Source organism: Lampris incognitus, chromosome 14 (genome assembly GCF_029633865.1).
Source record: "Lampris incognitus isolate fLamInc1 chromosome 14, fLamInc1.hap2, whole genome shotgun sequence".
Lineage (NCBI taxonomy): Eukaryota > Metazoa > Chordata > Actinopteri > Lampriformes > Lampridae > Lampris > Lampris incognitus.
Genome location: NC_079224.1, coordinates 26,325,975 through 26,341,731, shown reverse-complemented (window position 1 = coordinate 26,341,731; position 15,757 = coordinate 26,325,975). Strand labels below are relative to the sequence as shown.

The window sequence follows — 15,757 nt, the reverse complement described above, 5'->3', positions numbered from 1 at the left end:
GGCCTCAACCTGACTCGTGATGCACTACAGATGTTTAAAAAATATGACTGTCAGATGGGGATGAATGCCACTGTTTATGATCTTTCAGTGGTCTCGTATTGGGATCAAACTTGGAGAGCGTCATATGTGATTTAATTTTGTTGTCTAGGAACATTTCTCACAAATCCAGTTCTGAAACATTTGAGGGAGTATTATTTGAAAACTAGTTTGGGTTTGATGTTGTACTCGATGTGAGGACCCTCAGCTGTCTTCTTAAGTGCGGTATTTTTGCATATGCAAGCAGATACTGTGATACATAAATATCATGTAAAATTCCATATGATAACCACGGGAGTGACAGTATCTCAGTTGCTCAGCACTACTGTCGGAGTAAGTCAGAGGGAGTCAAAGCGAACTGCATTATGGGAGGCAACAATGATCAAGTCAGATTTGAGGAAGAGTGTAACTTGATCGGTCAGTTATGGTTTTAATGATGTTTATTTATGCATCTGTGTGTGTACATGTAAATACGTTTTGCAGTCTGGACCAAATTAACAAAACCTCTGTCCTAATTTAGATATCATCTACAATATCTGATATGGCACAGACAAAACATCCATCGATGCACGCACACACATACGCGCACACACACACACACACACACACACACACACACACACACACACACACACACACACACATTTACGACCTTTTAAGGCATAGCACACAGACATGCTAATGAATGCACCTCACCCACAGTAAGTAGGCAGACTAATGCACGGAAATGTAACACATAAACACAATATGTATGCACACACGCATACACACCCCTGTAGCACACATTTTGAATGACGGAACCACAAACAACAGATTTTATGTATAGACATGGCTGCACATACATCTGCTCACCAACGTCGCCAAATGCCCCTACACACATGCACGCACATCCTTTTTTCATCATGCTTAGTGGTGATAGACAGGGCAATACATCAACCACATGCATTTCTCTTTAAGCATACCCTCCTAACTTGTGCACGCTGTCTCTCTCTCCCTCACACACACACACACACACATACACATCTTTGCAATCATTTAATTAAATACGGCTAGACATTATGTAAACCCCCCATGACTTACACACAATGACAGACACCAATTGGTGTGTGTGTGTGTTTGTTTCTATATTGGTGGGGGGCAACCAATATAGAAACAAACAATATGTACATTTACACACATGTAAATTCAGACAGAAGAGCAAATGCATCAAAACAAGCATATCCCTCCCCATCTTTAAGCACACACACACACACACACGCACGCACGCACGCACGCACGCACGCACGCACGCACGCACACACACACACACACACACACACACACACACACACACACACACACACACACACACACACACACACACACACTTTCTCTGCACTGGCCTCACCGTGGCAGGGAGCTGTACTGTCTCTGGGCCTGGGCGAACGAGTCTCTCTCCTCCTGCCTCTGCCTTTGCATCTGGACCTCCACCGACACAGAGTGGCGGCCTGGTTGGATGTAGCCACCTGGACCAGAGCTGGTGGTGTTAGGCTGAAACAACAGGGGGGTCAGTACAGTTTATCTATGTCTTCGTCACCAATGGTTGCTTCCACAAACAAGTAAATAAATGTATCTAACTCAACCAATCTACATGTCTAGCCACCTATCTAAGCATCTGTCCATCGATCTATCATCCATCTACTATTATCTATGTATTTATTCATCCATCCATCCTCTCTGTTTTCCATTTACGTATGTATTAATCTGCCACCATAAACTTCTCACGTGCCTGTTGTTCAGCTTTCCATCACAAGTACATACCTATCTATCTCGATCTAGCTCTCAATTTATCTACATTCAACCACCCATCTATCTCCATCTCTCCATTATCTTATGTCTCTATCAGTCCGCCATTTGACAGTGCTCCACACAAGATCCAATTACTGTTTGCCGTCATCTGTGTGAATGTACAGTGAGTGTACAGAATGTGTGTGTAGGATGCAATACTTGTTTACTGATCCTTCTTCATTCACACAAAGTCACTGATAGCGAAAGTCTAATTCATATCGAAGCTTAAAAACCCACTTTCAGTCAATCATCTTCTCTTAATCCATGTCCTGGCTCTAACAGTAGGACTCAATATGAGATCACCATGTTCAGTCTGAAGGAGCAGGTGATCCCACAACTTTGTCGATTTTTCACAGGTAGATTTTTAAACACCCCCGCTCGATGAAAACCTTGTAACTACGGTTTGGGTTATTGATTAATATATTTATTTGTTAATGTTCATGTTTGAATTGAGGGACTACATGGTCATTAGTTGCAAGATTGTGAGACTTTTGAAAATGTATAGTCCATTAGAAAAAAAAAAGGCCTGAAAAGCTAACACTTTTTGAGGTAACCCCCCCGCAAAAAGCTGCATTGGTTTTTTTTTCTCCCCCCTTTTCTCCCCAATTGTATCTGGCCAATTACCCCACTCTTCTGTCCTGGTTGCTGCTCCACCCTCCTGCCGATCTGGGGAGGGCTGCAGACTACCATGTCTCCTCCGATACATGTGGAGACGCCAGCCGCTTCTTTTCACCTGACAGTGAGGAATTTCACCAGGGGGACGTAGCATGTGGGAGGATCACGCTATTCCCTCCAGTCCCCCCTCCACCCCTGAACAGGTCCCCCGATCGACCAGAGGAGGCGCTCGTGCAGCGACCAGGACACATACCCACATCCCGCTTCCCACATGCAGACACGGCCAATTGTGTCTGTAGGGACACCCAACCAAGCGGGAGGTAACACGGGGATTCGAACTGCTGATCCCCGTGTTAGTAGGCAACAGAACAGACCACTACGCTACCCAGACGCCGAAGCTACATTGTTTTAAACTTATCCATCAGTGATTGGTCTACCTAGGTTTGGGATTTTCATTTAAAATATCACCTTAGAGACAGAATTATGTCAAATAAGTCAGCTGAATCGTCTTTACTATCAGACAAACCGCTGATTTAAAATGAAGCTGGCGTTTCAGGCAAAGTGAATGAACACAAATTTCCAAACAAATTTCCATGCTTGTCTTCACAATGCATTACATCACTATCAGAAATTCTGCATTCTGGGTTCCTTGAGCCCTGCGTTTATAAAGGTAGGGTAGCCTGGTGGGTTGACATTAAGCCGACAGGCCTCGCAGGTCAAAAAACAGTACAAAATTTTAAAAAAATGTACCAAAAACCCAAAACCGAAAGACCTACATTACAGATCATGTAATCCTTCCAAGCAAATTAAACAAACAAATGGTGTCTAAAGCAAAAACTGTCGAGTCCTGATTCCACCATGAGTCTAACAACAGTTTTGTTAGACTTGCGGCACTCCAGGACACAGGATACCTCCAGGACCCCCCCCCCCCAAACATCACAACACAAACACTTACCAGGAGTTAGTCAGGCAGACAGACCCTGTGTTTGTCCCTCCTCACCGGTCAAATTGGAGAGGGTGAGAGACACAGACAGACGACAGACAGATAGACAGAGATGGAAGGAGGGCCCATGCTGAAGACTTGGAGCATAGTTATGGGGATGAGAGGTGACGGAAGTTAGCATGTGTTAATGAAAGAGACAATACTAATCTAACAGTGAAACCCCCCCCCCCCCCACACACACACACACACTCTGAATGGCTTGGACTCTGGTGTCTGTCTGTACATCTGCGCAAGCATCCACACATAAATGTAGATACGCCTTTTGTTTCATTGCACACAAATTTTGAATTCACCCTCACACGCATGCATGCACATACGCATACACAGCAAACCTTCATTTATTCATTGTTGCTGCTTCCGTTGAGTCCCCTCCCCCCTACTCCCCATTGTGTGTCCCACCAAACCAACTTCGGTTCCTCTGATGTTCATTAGCAGTGGGGGCGTAATGACTGTGCGTGGATCAGTCACAAGACAAACCCCAATCTAATTACTATTACAGCCATGCAATATATTAGGAGCACAATGGGAATAATGTAGACTTGGGTTGGTGGGAGGGCCATAAAAAGATTAAGGGGCCCACGGAGAAACTCCCATCAAAACAGAATTGGGCATGAGCAATCATCTCTGGGACCAACTGGCGCAGCCTGGCTGATGGGTTGTCATGGCGACAGGTGGACAAACAACTCAGAACCCACGTGTGTGTGGCTGTCCGTGCGTACATGCATGCGTGTGTGTGTGCGTGTGTGTGTGTGTGTGTGTGTGTGGCTGTCCGTGCATACATGCATGTGTGTGTGTATGTATAGGTGCATTGCCTCGTTTCCAATAAAAGGTTTCCATATCCGAATTGAAAACTGCCAGCGGGTGAATTACAGTCTCAATATGTTCGACTGGTTGGCTCATCTTCCTAACCACAGTGACTGTAGAGGAGGACGAGAAAACACCCCGAGGAGACCCAGATAATAGTGGTATTAAAATGTTGTGGCAAAATTCAAGAAGCAATATTATTCCTTCCCTAACCCCCTCAGCCCACTCAACATAGAATGAACGCACTCCTCCAGTCCCTCAGTGGTATAAATGAGTGCAATAAACCTGGTGCGATGCTGCGCCGAGAGCGGGCATCAGTCATTTTGATGGAATTAGACCACACTACCCACAATGCTCTCCAAACTACACTGAAAAATAAGGATGTTTTCAGTGACACAGAATAGCTTATGTTTTAACAAGAGATGTGGCTAAAAATAAAGATAGCAAAGAAATGGACACATGTTGATAAACGGGGGGGGGGGGAAAGTAAAATTGTACAAAAGATGAATAAATGACAAACATTGAACATGTGGATTTCTGCACTGCACTTAAGTGGAGATGGAATGTAAAAAAGTTGGCAAAACCTGGTTGGGGTTCTCTACAAAAACACAGTTAGTGGTTCCATATGGGGATGGAAAGACACATAATACAATGATTCGACAATGTCACCAACACTGCACATGTTAGATTCTGATCCCACTGAGGCCACCCATGTTGAAAATTATATGCCGTTGTGTTACTGTATTGCATTGTGGATAAAAGTTCATGTTACAGAATGTAATCAACTTATTAAAAGAACACATTTACTTTGGGATTTATGGTGTGTACTGGCAATGAGACTGTATTCTTAAATGGCGAATGTCTTCTGTAAATGTACTGAAGGTAAATGTACTCTATTTGATTTGCTTTAGGCTATACCGTTTGGAAAATGGGAATATTTATAGATGAAATGATCGAAAGCACCATCTCATGGGCTCTACAGTCCCTACATGTAAGTGGGGCAGTTCTAGGTGAATTAAGAACAAGGACACTGGCTCCTTCACATGTGCAGTGGAACAGACAGATGAAGCAACCAAATGCTAATATATGCGCAGGGGGAGGTAATTGAATTTCATAGACACATGCTCCTGTTTTCCATACAGCCCATTGGTATGGCCGAGGCGAGAGTCTAAAAACATGCAATTGCAGTAACAAATCTTGTCCAGGAAACCCAAGATCACAGACATCAAGGAAGCCCACAGGACTGATCAAAGATCCCCATCCTAAAGGGTCCATGTAGCTGGCAGTGCTTCAGCTAGGTTCAACACACTGTAGTGAATGGATGGATGGATTGCATTTATATAGCAATCCATCCATACACTACAGTGTGTTGAATCTTGCTGAAGCACCGCTGGCTACATGGACCCTCTAGGAAAGGACTCTTCAGGGATTACATTTGCTTTTGATGAACCCCAAAATATGAGCATCTCTCTTTGGAACCTAAAAAGACCTATCGGGGAGGAGTCCCTGGTTTTTAGAGAGTAAATTACCCAACACTGTGTTGTCATGGGAAAATCCAATTGCTGACAATAGCACAATAGAGAATGCAAGGCAGTTGATGTAAACAAACATAATGCGATGGAATCGTCGAGTGCTTCATTACGAGCAGGCTCCGCTGTTCAACAGAGACAAAGGGAGAGGTGACCCGCGCCCCCTCTTTCCCACACCGTAGCGTTTTGTTTTACAGAGCTGCATGCAATATGAGCCTATTCCGCCTAACCCATTAAATCGCATGATTCTGGTTAACATTGCAGATTGCAAAACGACGAAACGTTATAATTGGATTTATCAAGCTATGAAAGAATGCCAGAGGACAGAGGATTCTGTTCATGCGCTCTCACTTTATCAGATATTTCATTAAAAATGGAAAATCATAGGACTGAATTTTCCTGTTGCACAATGTAAAGATTGGGGCATAAAAAAAGGAGCTACATTTGGACAGTGTAGTGTAAACACCAGTGGTAAAAAAGTTCAGATGGGAGGATACAGCAATGCACAAAGACAACACATGGATGCGTGTAACATTGTATAAACTAATATATCAAAAAGGACATATGTTCAGTTAAAAAGGTTGTATCATTTTCAACAGATCTCCGATTTTGACTGACACAAACTTGACTTTTCAACATGATTTTAAAAGCTACACATGTTAGCACATTATATGTTGATACTAAAATGTGTTGTGTTAAAACGTAACTCAAATTAGTGTTTAGCCCAAATTAAAAACACAGATGTGATAAGAATAGCACAACCTTATCAGGGGTGGGTAGAACAATGGAATTAACACATAAATAGACACAGACAAAAAAATGTAGTAAAATGTTATCTCAAAAGACTTAGTAAAATGTGCTGCATATGGCTGTCCATATGTATCATCACATGCCATTATAAAAACTGTGAAACCAAGTACACTTGAGATGGAGTGAATGGAAGTATAAATACTAAATGAAAAACTTCAAAGATGTCTACCGATTTCATCATTTCAAACTTTGAAGGTATTTACAATTTGTTCACTAATTACTTCCCCTAGTTACTTCAGAATACACTAATTAAGCCTCCTTCTAGCCAATGAAGCATTCAGTAAAAAAGAAACCTCTATTAAAATACACACAATCTAAACTTCAATACTCTATAAAGGCACAAGTAATACCAAGTTCTGGAGGCCTTAGAATAGACCCCAAATGCAGAAACAGACCAGTCCTGAAAACGAGTGGACCAAAAGTCCATTGGTCCACTAAATTGTAGGCAGGTCTAAGTGGGTGACTGATGGACAGACATGGGTGATGGATGAGTATGATGGGCAGCGACAGGTGGGTGGGGTTAGAGATGGTTGTGTCAGGAGGTGTGCACACTCTTGCATGCAGGTGATTGGACGTTTGAAGTGAAAGGATTAGCTTTAGCATAGCTGGCCTGAGAGGCCAATGGGAGTTAATGGTAAATCATGGAGGTTGCACAGGTAAATATAAATCAGTTTGTGACTGATGGTAGTAGGGTTAGTGATGGTTAGGGCCACAGTCCTGCTAGTCAAGGGTAGTGTGCTAACACTAAAGCGTTAGCATTCTCCTCAGGCTAGTGTTGGAAGTTAGTGACAGTCAACTCCGCAATCCAGATTGCTGACCAGCTTGCTAACACATCTGTTAGCACTGATTCTTGTCTGGCAGCTGAGTTATGTTGAAATTTTAGTCCAGCCAAGATTTTAGCTGGGACCTTAACATTAGCCTTTTTCCTCCGGCTAGCAGGGGAGTTGAGTTCAAGGCTCTGAAGTGGGGCCTGGGTCTCAGACACTCACCCAGGGCTGCTCAAAGCTGTAGGTCCTCCTGCGGTCATCAGGGTCCTCTGGAACATTCTGGGCCTGTTGAAACTCGTGCCTCAGTCTCTGTATCCGGTCATGGTTGCTAGGGGCTAGTCGGTTACTGGGGAGGAAGGGGGGAGAGAGGGAGAGAGAGGGAGAAAGATGGATGAGTGTGAAAAGTCCATTGTGAACAAGTGACCTGGTTCCATCAGCGCAGGCGGAAATGGCCTAGGGATGAAGTTCTTTCAAGTCCAATATACACTGCCCATGAATTGATGAAATGCACCACTGACGCTTTGAAGCAACCCAGATATGTGCAACCCATATAAAACATTATGCAAGGGCAAAGGCATGAGCTGTTACACAGTGGAGCCAACAGAAAAATGAATCAAACTAATGTGCCTCTGTTGTATTATTCATAACAATGAGCAAAGACTAACACTGAATGGTACATAGTATCCCCCCCTCCATTCACCTACTACAAAGCTATTGTCTGTAACAGTCCTGCAGGCCTTGTACAGAACAACAGTCCCTTTAGTGTAACTTCCTCATGGTTCACAGGACATATACTATGTGCTGGCTGTCACTTTCCAAACTTCCCTCTGGTTGAGATGCAACCATTTTGGATACCACAGTGTTTAATGTATACATATAATAATAGGTGTGATTAACTGCTCATCATGTTTTGTCAAGTCGTCATGTTTCATCTCTCTGCACTTTATGGTCTTACTGTCTAAGTACCATACTTGTCAGTATGTACTTTTAAGTCAATATTTCTCTTGATCCGTGTCACCAAGATAAGCTGCTATGCCTTTCTCGTACATGACTCGCAATTTCAAATTACAAGTTTCCCCAGTGATCAAGGCGTACTTCAACTCCCATCCCCTAATGCCAACAGCCACAAGTTGTTGACATACATTCATCTCCAACAGAGGTTTTTTTTTTACCCCTCCCCCATTTCTCCCCAATTGTACTTGGCCAATTACCCCACCCTTCCGAGCTTTCCCGGTCACTGCTCCACCCCCTCTGCTGATCCGGGGAGGGCTGCAGACTACCGCATGCCTCCTCTGATACATGTGGAGTCGCCAGCCGCTTCTTTTCACCTGACAGAAGGAGTTTTGCCAGGGGGACTTAGGCAGATCACGCTATTCCCCCCAGCTCCCCCTCCCCCCCGAACAGCCACCCCAACTGACGAGAGGAGGCGCCAAGACAGCGACCAGGATACATACCCACATCTGGCTTCCCACCCGCAGACATGGTCAATTGTGTCTGTAGGGATGCCCGACCAAGCCAGAGGTAACATGGGGATTCGAACGGGCGATCCCTGTGTTGGTAGGCAACGGGATAGACAGCCATGCTACCTGGATGCCCTCCAACAGAGTTTTAACCCTCTCCCCTCAGGGACAACGAGAGTTCAGCATATGGAGTGTCATAGGAAAGTTTTTGCTACTTATTCAAAAAGGGAAACCGTGATAAGACATGCATATAGGTGACAGAGAGGACAGTGTTGAGGTGATATAGCCCCCTACAGTGTAAAGTAATAATCCCTGACATCACATCTACTACCTCATGAAGCGAGTGTGAATAATAATGATGTCAGGTAAGGTGACTGAGGACTGGCAGATCGAAGATGGCTCGAGGTTGACTTTTGTACCTCTTCCAAAAAATTCCTGGGAATTGAGTTATTTTTGGAGTTTTAATGATACAACGAATCCAAAAAGAGTTGTGTCAATTTCGTCAATATTTGTCTACCTAAATGAGAGAACTTAAAGGTCAGAATAAAAATGATGAATCACGATTTATTCGTGATCAAGACGAAATGGAAGAAAAATGGAAAAGGGAAGTGCAGTAGACAACAGTGAACTCTGCTTCTCGTGCAACGAACAAGTAATGCATGTTAGAAATCCTTGGGGGGGGGGGGGTCACACATCACATCACTTGCCATTATCTTCATATAGAAATAACAAACATTGATTGTTTGTTATTTTTATATATTTTTCAGACAAACAGATCCTGACAATTTTACAAGGCCAATGTCTGACTTCATCTTAGCAGAAGATTGCTGTAATAATTACTTAAACTAATTTCATACAACACAACAACCAGATAGCGAGGCTGTAACATCGTAACCTGACACACAACAGTCTGGTCATCTTTGCAAGCCATTAACTCCAGACAGAAACAAAGAAAAACAAAAAACAGAACCAGCCTGCCTTGTTAGGGGCCAGGAAGCTGTCAAATGTGGTACTACTAATCCTCCTGATATGTAACACAGACACTTCGACTCTTTTGAACAAGGTTGACCTTGCAGACAGATGTGGTTAAAGGTCAGGGCCTCAACTCCTTGGTTCCACCAGAAGGCCCTTATATCCGATAGCAGCTCACCTGTAAACAGATGTTTCAACCAGACGGACGGATTCTGAAGTTTCATTCAAAACAGTCAAAAGAAGCCCATGGTATAAAGAAATATAGTGATCTGGGAGTCTTTAAAGGTCAGTCTTTGACAAATGAGGATGTTCACACTCTGCCAAGATAGACACGCAACTCTGCACTTCAAAGGCACAATGTAATATTACTGAAGGAACCTATGGACTTTGGCTATAAACAAGAGTCCTGCCTGAGAGACAGCAGAAAGGAGCAACTCATATAAAGGGACCAAAGATCTCCAATCCTGTCTTGTCTGACAAAACCTGAACCCCTTTCACACTGGCCAAAAAACCCGCTAATATCCATCTTTGGTCAATGTTATACTGTTTTCCCACTGGCCAAAAAACCCGCTAGCATCTGCCTTTTTACATTGACCAAAGGCGGACATTAGCGGGTTTTTTGGCCGGTGGGAAAAGGGTATAACATTGACCACCAAAGGCGGATGTTAGCGGGTTTTTTGGCCAGTGAGAAAGGGGTATTGGTAAGTCAATCAATGACATACTAACACTTACTATATACAGACACAGTGCAAAACCCCAGTGATCAGGGAGGAATAGAGAGCCAAGACATAAGACTTAATTGAGTTTCATCCTCTGGACACACTCATTCAGTATGAGGGGCTGGTACACTAGTGTGTGGGGCTGAAAGGTCACTGTGTGGCTTTGTGAGACAAGTCTCTCTAGAGCTTAATAACAGGACTATGGCTTGCTGAGTGTGCTGTCAGCTAAACCATTTACTCTGAGATGGCGGGCCTTGCTGTTATGATTGGGTCTGCCACCTGAAAAGGTGTCTGTCTCAGCCAGGAGTGGAATTTCCGGGGGTGCAGCGGGTGCTATAGCTCCTGGGCCTGCAGCTTGTAGGGGGCCCTGGGAAAATTGCAAGTTAAGCTTTGAGCACAGGCTTCATGCACCTACTTGGTAAGGCATGATATAAAGCTATTCATATTATGGCTTAATGTAGGAGTAGACTGGGAGCTATATGCTGCACACAGCATTTATATGTCATGGTTTCTCTGACAATTTCTTCTCACCAGCAGTCACCACATAGCCTACGGCATAACCCATCGACTGAGAATAGAATAAATTCATTATTACTTTTACATTTCTGTGGAAAATATTATTTCTTTTCATTGTGACACCTGACACTCCTGGGAAAGTGGCATAACCAAGTAGTGTTATTTTATTGCTCACCAATTGTCTCCTGATTCCTACATCCATGAATGTTTATTCTGTCCAGCTACCTTAGCTGCAAAAGTTAGCTAGCAAGTGAAAACAATACTGTGACTTCTGTAAGTGAGGAGGAGAAAGATGTTCTCTGGATATAAACACAAAAGTGGTACACAGAAAAGAAAACAAAAGCATGTGCATGAGAGAGATAAGCTTCCAAAAGTGGATTTGTTTTTTTAGTCGACAGAGGGTTTGTCATTCAGGAGAAGCTGCTGCCAGCTCTGTCGCTTTACACTACTGTTGGTCCTGGGATCAGGTCAAACGTTCAGCCAGTAAGTCATATAAGTAATTTGATTTGCATTAATTTTGGATCAATCTGATATTAATGACAGGCCCGGGCCAATTCTTTTTTTCTTTTGTGTATTTTCCCCCTTTGTCCCCCCCAGTTGTATCCGGCCAATTACCCTACTTTTCCGAGAGCCGTCCCAGTTGCTGCTCCATCTCCTCTGCTGATCCGGGGAGTGCTGCAGACTACCACATGTCTCCTCCAATATATGTGGCGTCGCTAGCTGCTTCTTTTCTTTTCCCTCCCCCCTGAACAGGTGCCCCGACCGACCAGAGGAGGCGCCAGTGCAGTGACCAGGACACATACCCACATCCGGCTTCCCACCCGCAGACACAGCCAATTGTGTCTGTAGGGACGCCTGACCAAGTTGGAGGTAACGGTGGGATTCGAACTGGCGATTCCCGTGTTGGTAGGCAACGGAACAGACCACTATGCTACCCGGACACCCTCCGTGATCAATTCTTGCACCACGGCCCGTCATCACTCACTTCCACCAGTGGTCTCAGCATTACTTGTCCTTAGGAGGACACTCACAACAGACACAATACCGTATCATACATAGACTGCAACACCAGCACTGCACAGCACAGTGTGAATTTGTGCGATTACTGCAAGTTGAAAGATAGAAATCACAAAAAAGAAGCTAAGTGAACATGGTGGTCGAAGAATTTGCTCAAACAAAAAGAAAAAAGCAGTATCCTCATCTTTGCTACAGAGTGGAATTGGTCCAACTTCATACCCAACTCTGAGCTAATAGTTTTTTTCTTTTAAATCAAATTGGGGCTGTCACTTCATAAGACCCTATGACAACATTGCTTCCATGGGTTCATTTCAAAGCATGTCTACAGATACAGGGATGGACTCCACAGGGCCATGTACAGTAATTGACAGAAGCAGCTGTACAGAATCCTAATCCTATGGATTAGAAAGTGAATGGCCCCATTCACAGACTGCTCTTCCCATGGCTTGAGGAGCATCCTTCAGACCTACCAGCAACTGTACATAGACCTAAACAGAACACCCACACACTTCACTCAGGGGACTTGGTGACTTTTTTTTGTAGTTGAATATGCCCTCGAGAGGGGGTGAGTTTAGGAACATAAAGCCCTGGGTGTCTACACCATCCAAGGCAGTAAAAGACAGCTGGTTTCAGCCACACTAGCCACCAGTTAGCCCACAAAGGGTCTTTGAGTATTGAGACTTGTGCACTGAAGCCCAGACATTGAAGAGATTGTGGCGTTTCTTGTTTCTGTGTTTTGTAAGGAGGGCCCTTGTGGCGAGTGGTTATGTGTGAGGTGACCTTGGGAGAGAAAAGAGCGGACTTGTTGGTGCACCCTTCACAGACATGAGAACATCTTCGCAAGTAAAACAGGGGCCACACAAAAGACTGTAAATAGTGACGGTCAAGACTTTTCAGTGTTTCACCATTGCTATCAGTTCATTTCATCAGTTTGGATTAAAGGATATCTTTCGCCCTAATGCAAATGAACAGTTCCTTATTCATAATGAAACCTTGCTCTCTAGGCTAATAATGCAAGGATTGTATTCTGTGATATGCCATCCCCGGTATTAAACCAATAATCCTCAATTTATAACAATAGACTTTAATTAAAAGCAACTGTTTTAATTAAACATTTAATTAAATCAGGATAAGATAGTCCGGGAGCCCCAATCTCGGATCTGACTGTTGTACTGATCATAGTTCCAGTCTGTTAAATAAATATTAACCGATGTATGGATGCGCATGACAAAAACTGCTGTGCATCCTCCATACACATCCCCCCAAAACACAGCAGCTTTGGTGGCTAGTTCTCGTAATCTTATCAAATGAGTGAACTAGGCTTTACATCCTCTGACAAAGAGAGAGCAGCTGGTGGAGCCTTTCTCTGCTGTGAAAAATGAACTGTGATGCTGAAGCTGATAATCCAGCCCTATTGATCGGAAGGCATGCGGACAGCTGGGAGGAGGGGGGCAGCAGGGACTAATGCCCTTCCTCACTGTAGCTGGCATCTAATGCCTGTTGTATGGGAGAGTCTCAATCTGCTGCCAAGAAGAAGCAAAGATTAGATAAACCATCACTGCTCTACAGTCTCCCAGGGATACATGGCATTAGTAATTGCTTGTGGCTAATAAACAAAAGATTAAAGACAGTGGCTAGGCATGGATAAATTTTGGATCAGCTTGGAAATTCTGATTGTGCAAAGCGAATGACGCACACTCTGCCCTGCCTCAGCAACTCCTGTTTAGCATTCCTTGAGCAAGGCAGTTAAGGCTCAATCACTGTAGTGGAGCTGCTTGGTAGCTGACAGTAGGAGTAGTTGAACTGATTAACTCATGGTGTAGCTGTCAATGCGTGCAGCCGTGTAGATGCGGGACGGGGTGTTGCTGTCCCACATCTACACAGAAAAGAGCATACATATTCTGCAAACCTCTTCTAAGTATGGGTTTATAATAAAAATGGATTAACTCAAATGCTCGAGTGGTCACGGGCTGAGAGGTGTCTGATGATCCTGGGGAGAGATTAGAGGATGTCTGAAAGGGGGCTTCTGTTTGATGCATCTAACTGAGGCCATTTCTTCCCTCATTAGTCTGTCTTCCTTTTACTTTGGGATTACAACGGATTAACCCCAAGACACTGATAAAGCCAAATTTATCTCTAGAAACAAGGTCATTAGACATCAATCAATACGTTATCACTGCAGTTAGTAACTCGTAATTAAAACCCTGGCATTTGCCTCATCATGTCTTATAAGACAAAGATTTAAGTTGAGAATTAATGTTGACAAACTGCCCAAAAATTCAGTATGCATGCAGAGTCAGATTAACAGTCAAGCAATATATTCCATTTTAGGCAAACATTTGTTTTGACAAGCAAGCTAGAGGCTAAAAAACTGAGCTGACGTACTGCATAACCCTGGCCAAATCGGACGCCATCTGCATGTCCACAACCTGGCTCGTTCAAACCCATCTCATCTCAGAGGGCATACCTCTGGCTCAGTGCCAGTGTACTGTGCCAAGTTTAGTATCTTTGTGTGTATGTGTTTGGTGTGTGTGTTTCTATAGAAAAAAAACGGTGCTGGTAAAATATGCCTGTAAGAGGGAGGCCATTGGACAGCACTAGCAACAGCCCCAGCTGCGAGAAGAGTAGGATAGGTGAACTTTGAAAACATAAAATAAATCAACATTAACCATGGCAATGTGTGACGAATCAGTTACAATATGTTGTTTCTGCTGCTTCAACAACATAGTGTACCAAGTGACATACTGCCTTGTTTCACAACTATTTGTAAAAAAAAAAAAATCATAAAATTATATCTGTAAAACTAGTTATTTAGATTATTTTATCATTTCATCTCTTACTGTAAAGGCAGGTCAGTTTTTTAATGCCAGATCAGACCATTGTTTTGTGCTCCTAGACTGATCCAGTGCCTGTGTGTTACAGTAGCATTCATTTTAAGCCTCAGCTATCCCACGGGGTGTCAACACATGCACAAACCAGACAGTAAACATTGGAATCCATTGACGGAACGGATTGAATTTAATTGGCTTTCAGTTTTATATGGCATCTATTTTTCCAGGGGCGCTGCGAGTCCAAAAAATGCCAGAGATGGTAATGTAATATTTGACTGATATTAATGCACACTTGCACACAGGCGCGCGCACACATGAACATGCACAAGTGCATGCACATACACATGCATGCTGAAGCAGAGATGGGTATGTGGGCTTCGATTTCAAGCTGTGGAGCCACTGGAGGCAGTAATACCTACGGGCGCACAGCAATATGCCTCCTTATAATTCTGGGGCCAATTTCATGCTTTCACACATCAATCTATTGACGCTGGCCTCCTTGGTTTCAAGCCAATAAATTGGAATGTATTTGTGATATCTGCAATACCACCCCAGTTATTAATGGGGGGGGGGGCATTCACTGCCATACCGTGCTATGCGGGCCACTTAAATGTCATCCACTGTGCTGCTCATGCTCTGTATGGATGTGTTGTAGTAATATTTGACTTTTTGATGCAGATTATCAAAGTACTGCATGCAAAGCCTTCAATCCACTTTCCAAAGCCACAGATGCTTTTGACGCATTCCGTTATGATATATTCCGGGATTAAACTTTGTCTGGGGATTAAACTGAATGGCGATTTTATGGAATCCAATCTGACAGACAGCTTCAGTGGTGAATACTATAGACT

At 43.6% G+C, this 15,757-nt stretch overlaps 1 protein-coding gene across 2 annotated transcripts in view; it reads right to left on the bottom strand.

The window, feature by feature from the left end:
- LOC130123352 (partitioning defective 3 homolog) overlaps positions 1-15,757 on the bottom strand; it is a 315,854-nt gene that overhangs the window by 6,927 nt on the left and 293,170 nt on the right. For both annotated transcript variants that reach the window (XM_056292485.1, XM_056292486.1), the window contains 2 exons: positions 7,614-7,737; positions 1,424-1,566 (listed from right to left, as the gene is read on the bottom strand). In XM_056292485.1, the coding sequence (XP_056148460.1) occupies positions 1,424-1,566; positions 7,614-7,737 (267 nt within the window). The remainder of the gene's footprint in view (positions 1-1,423; positions 1,567-7,613; positions 7,738-15,757) is intronic.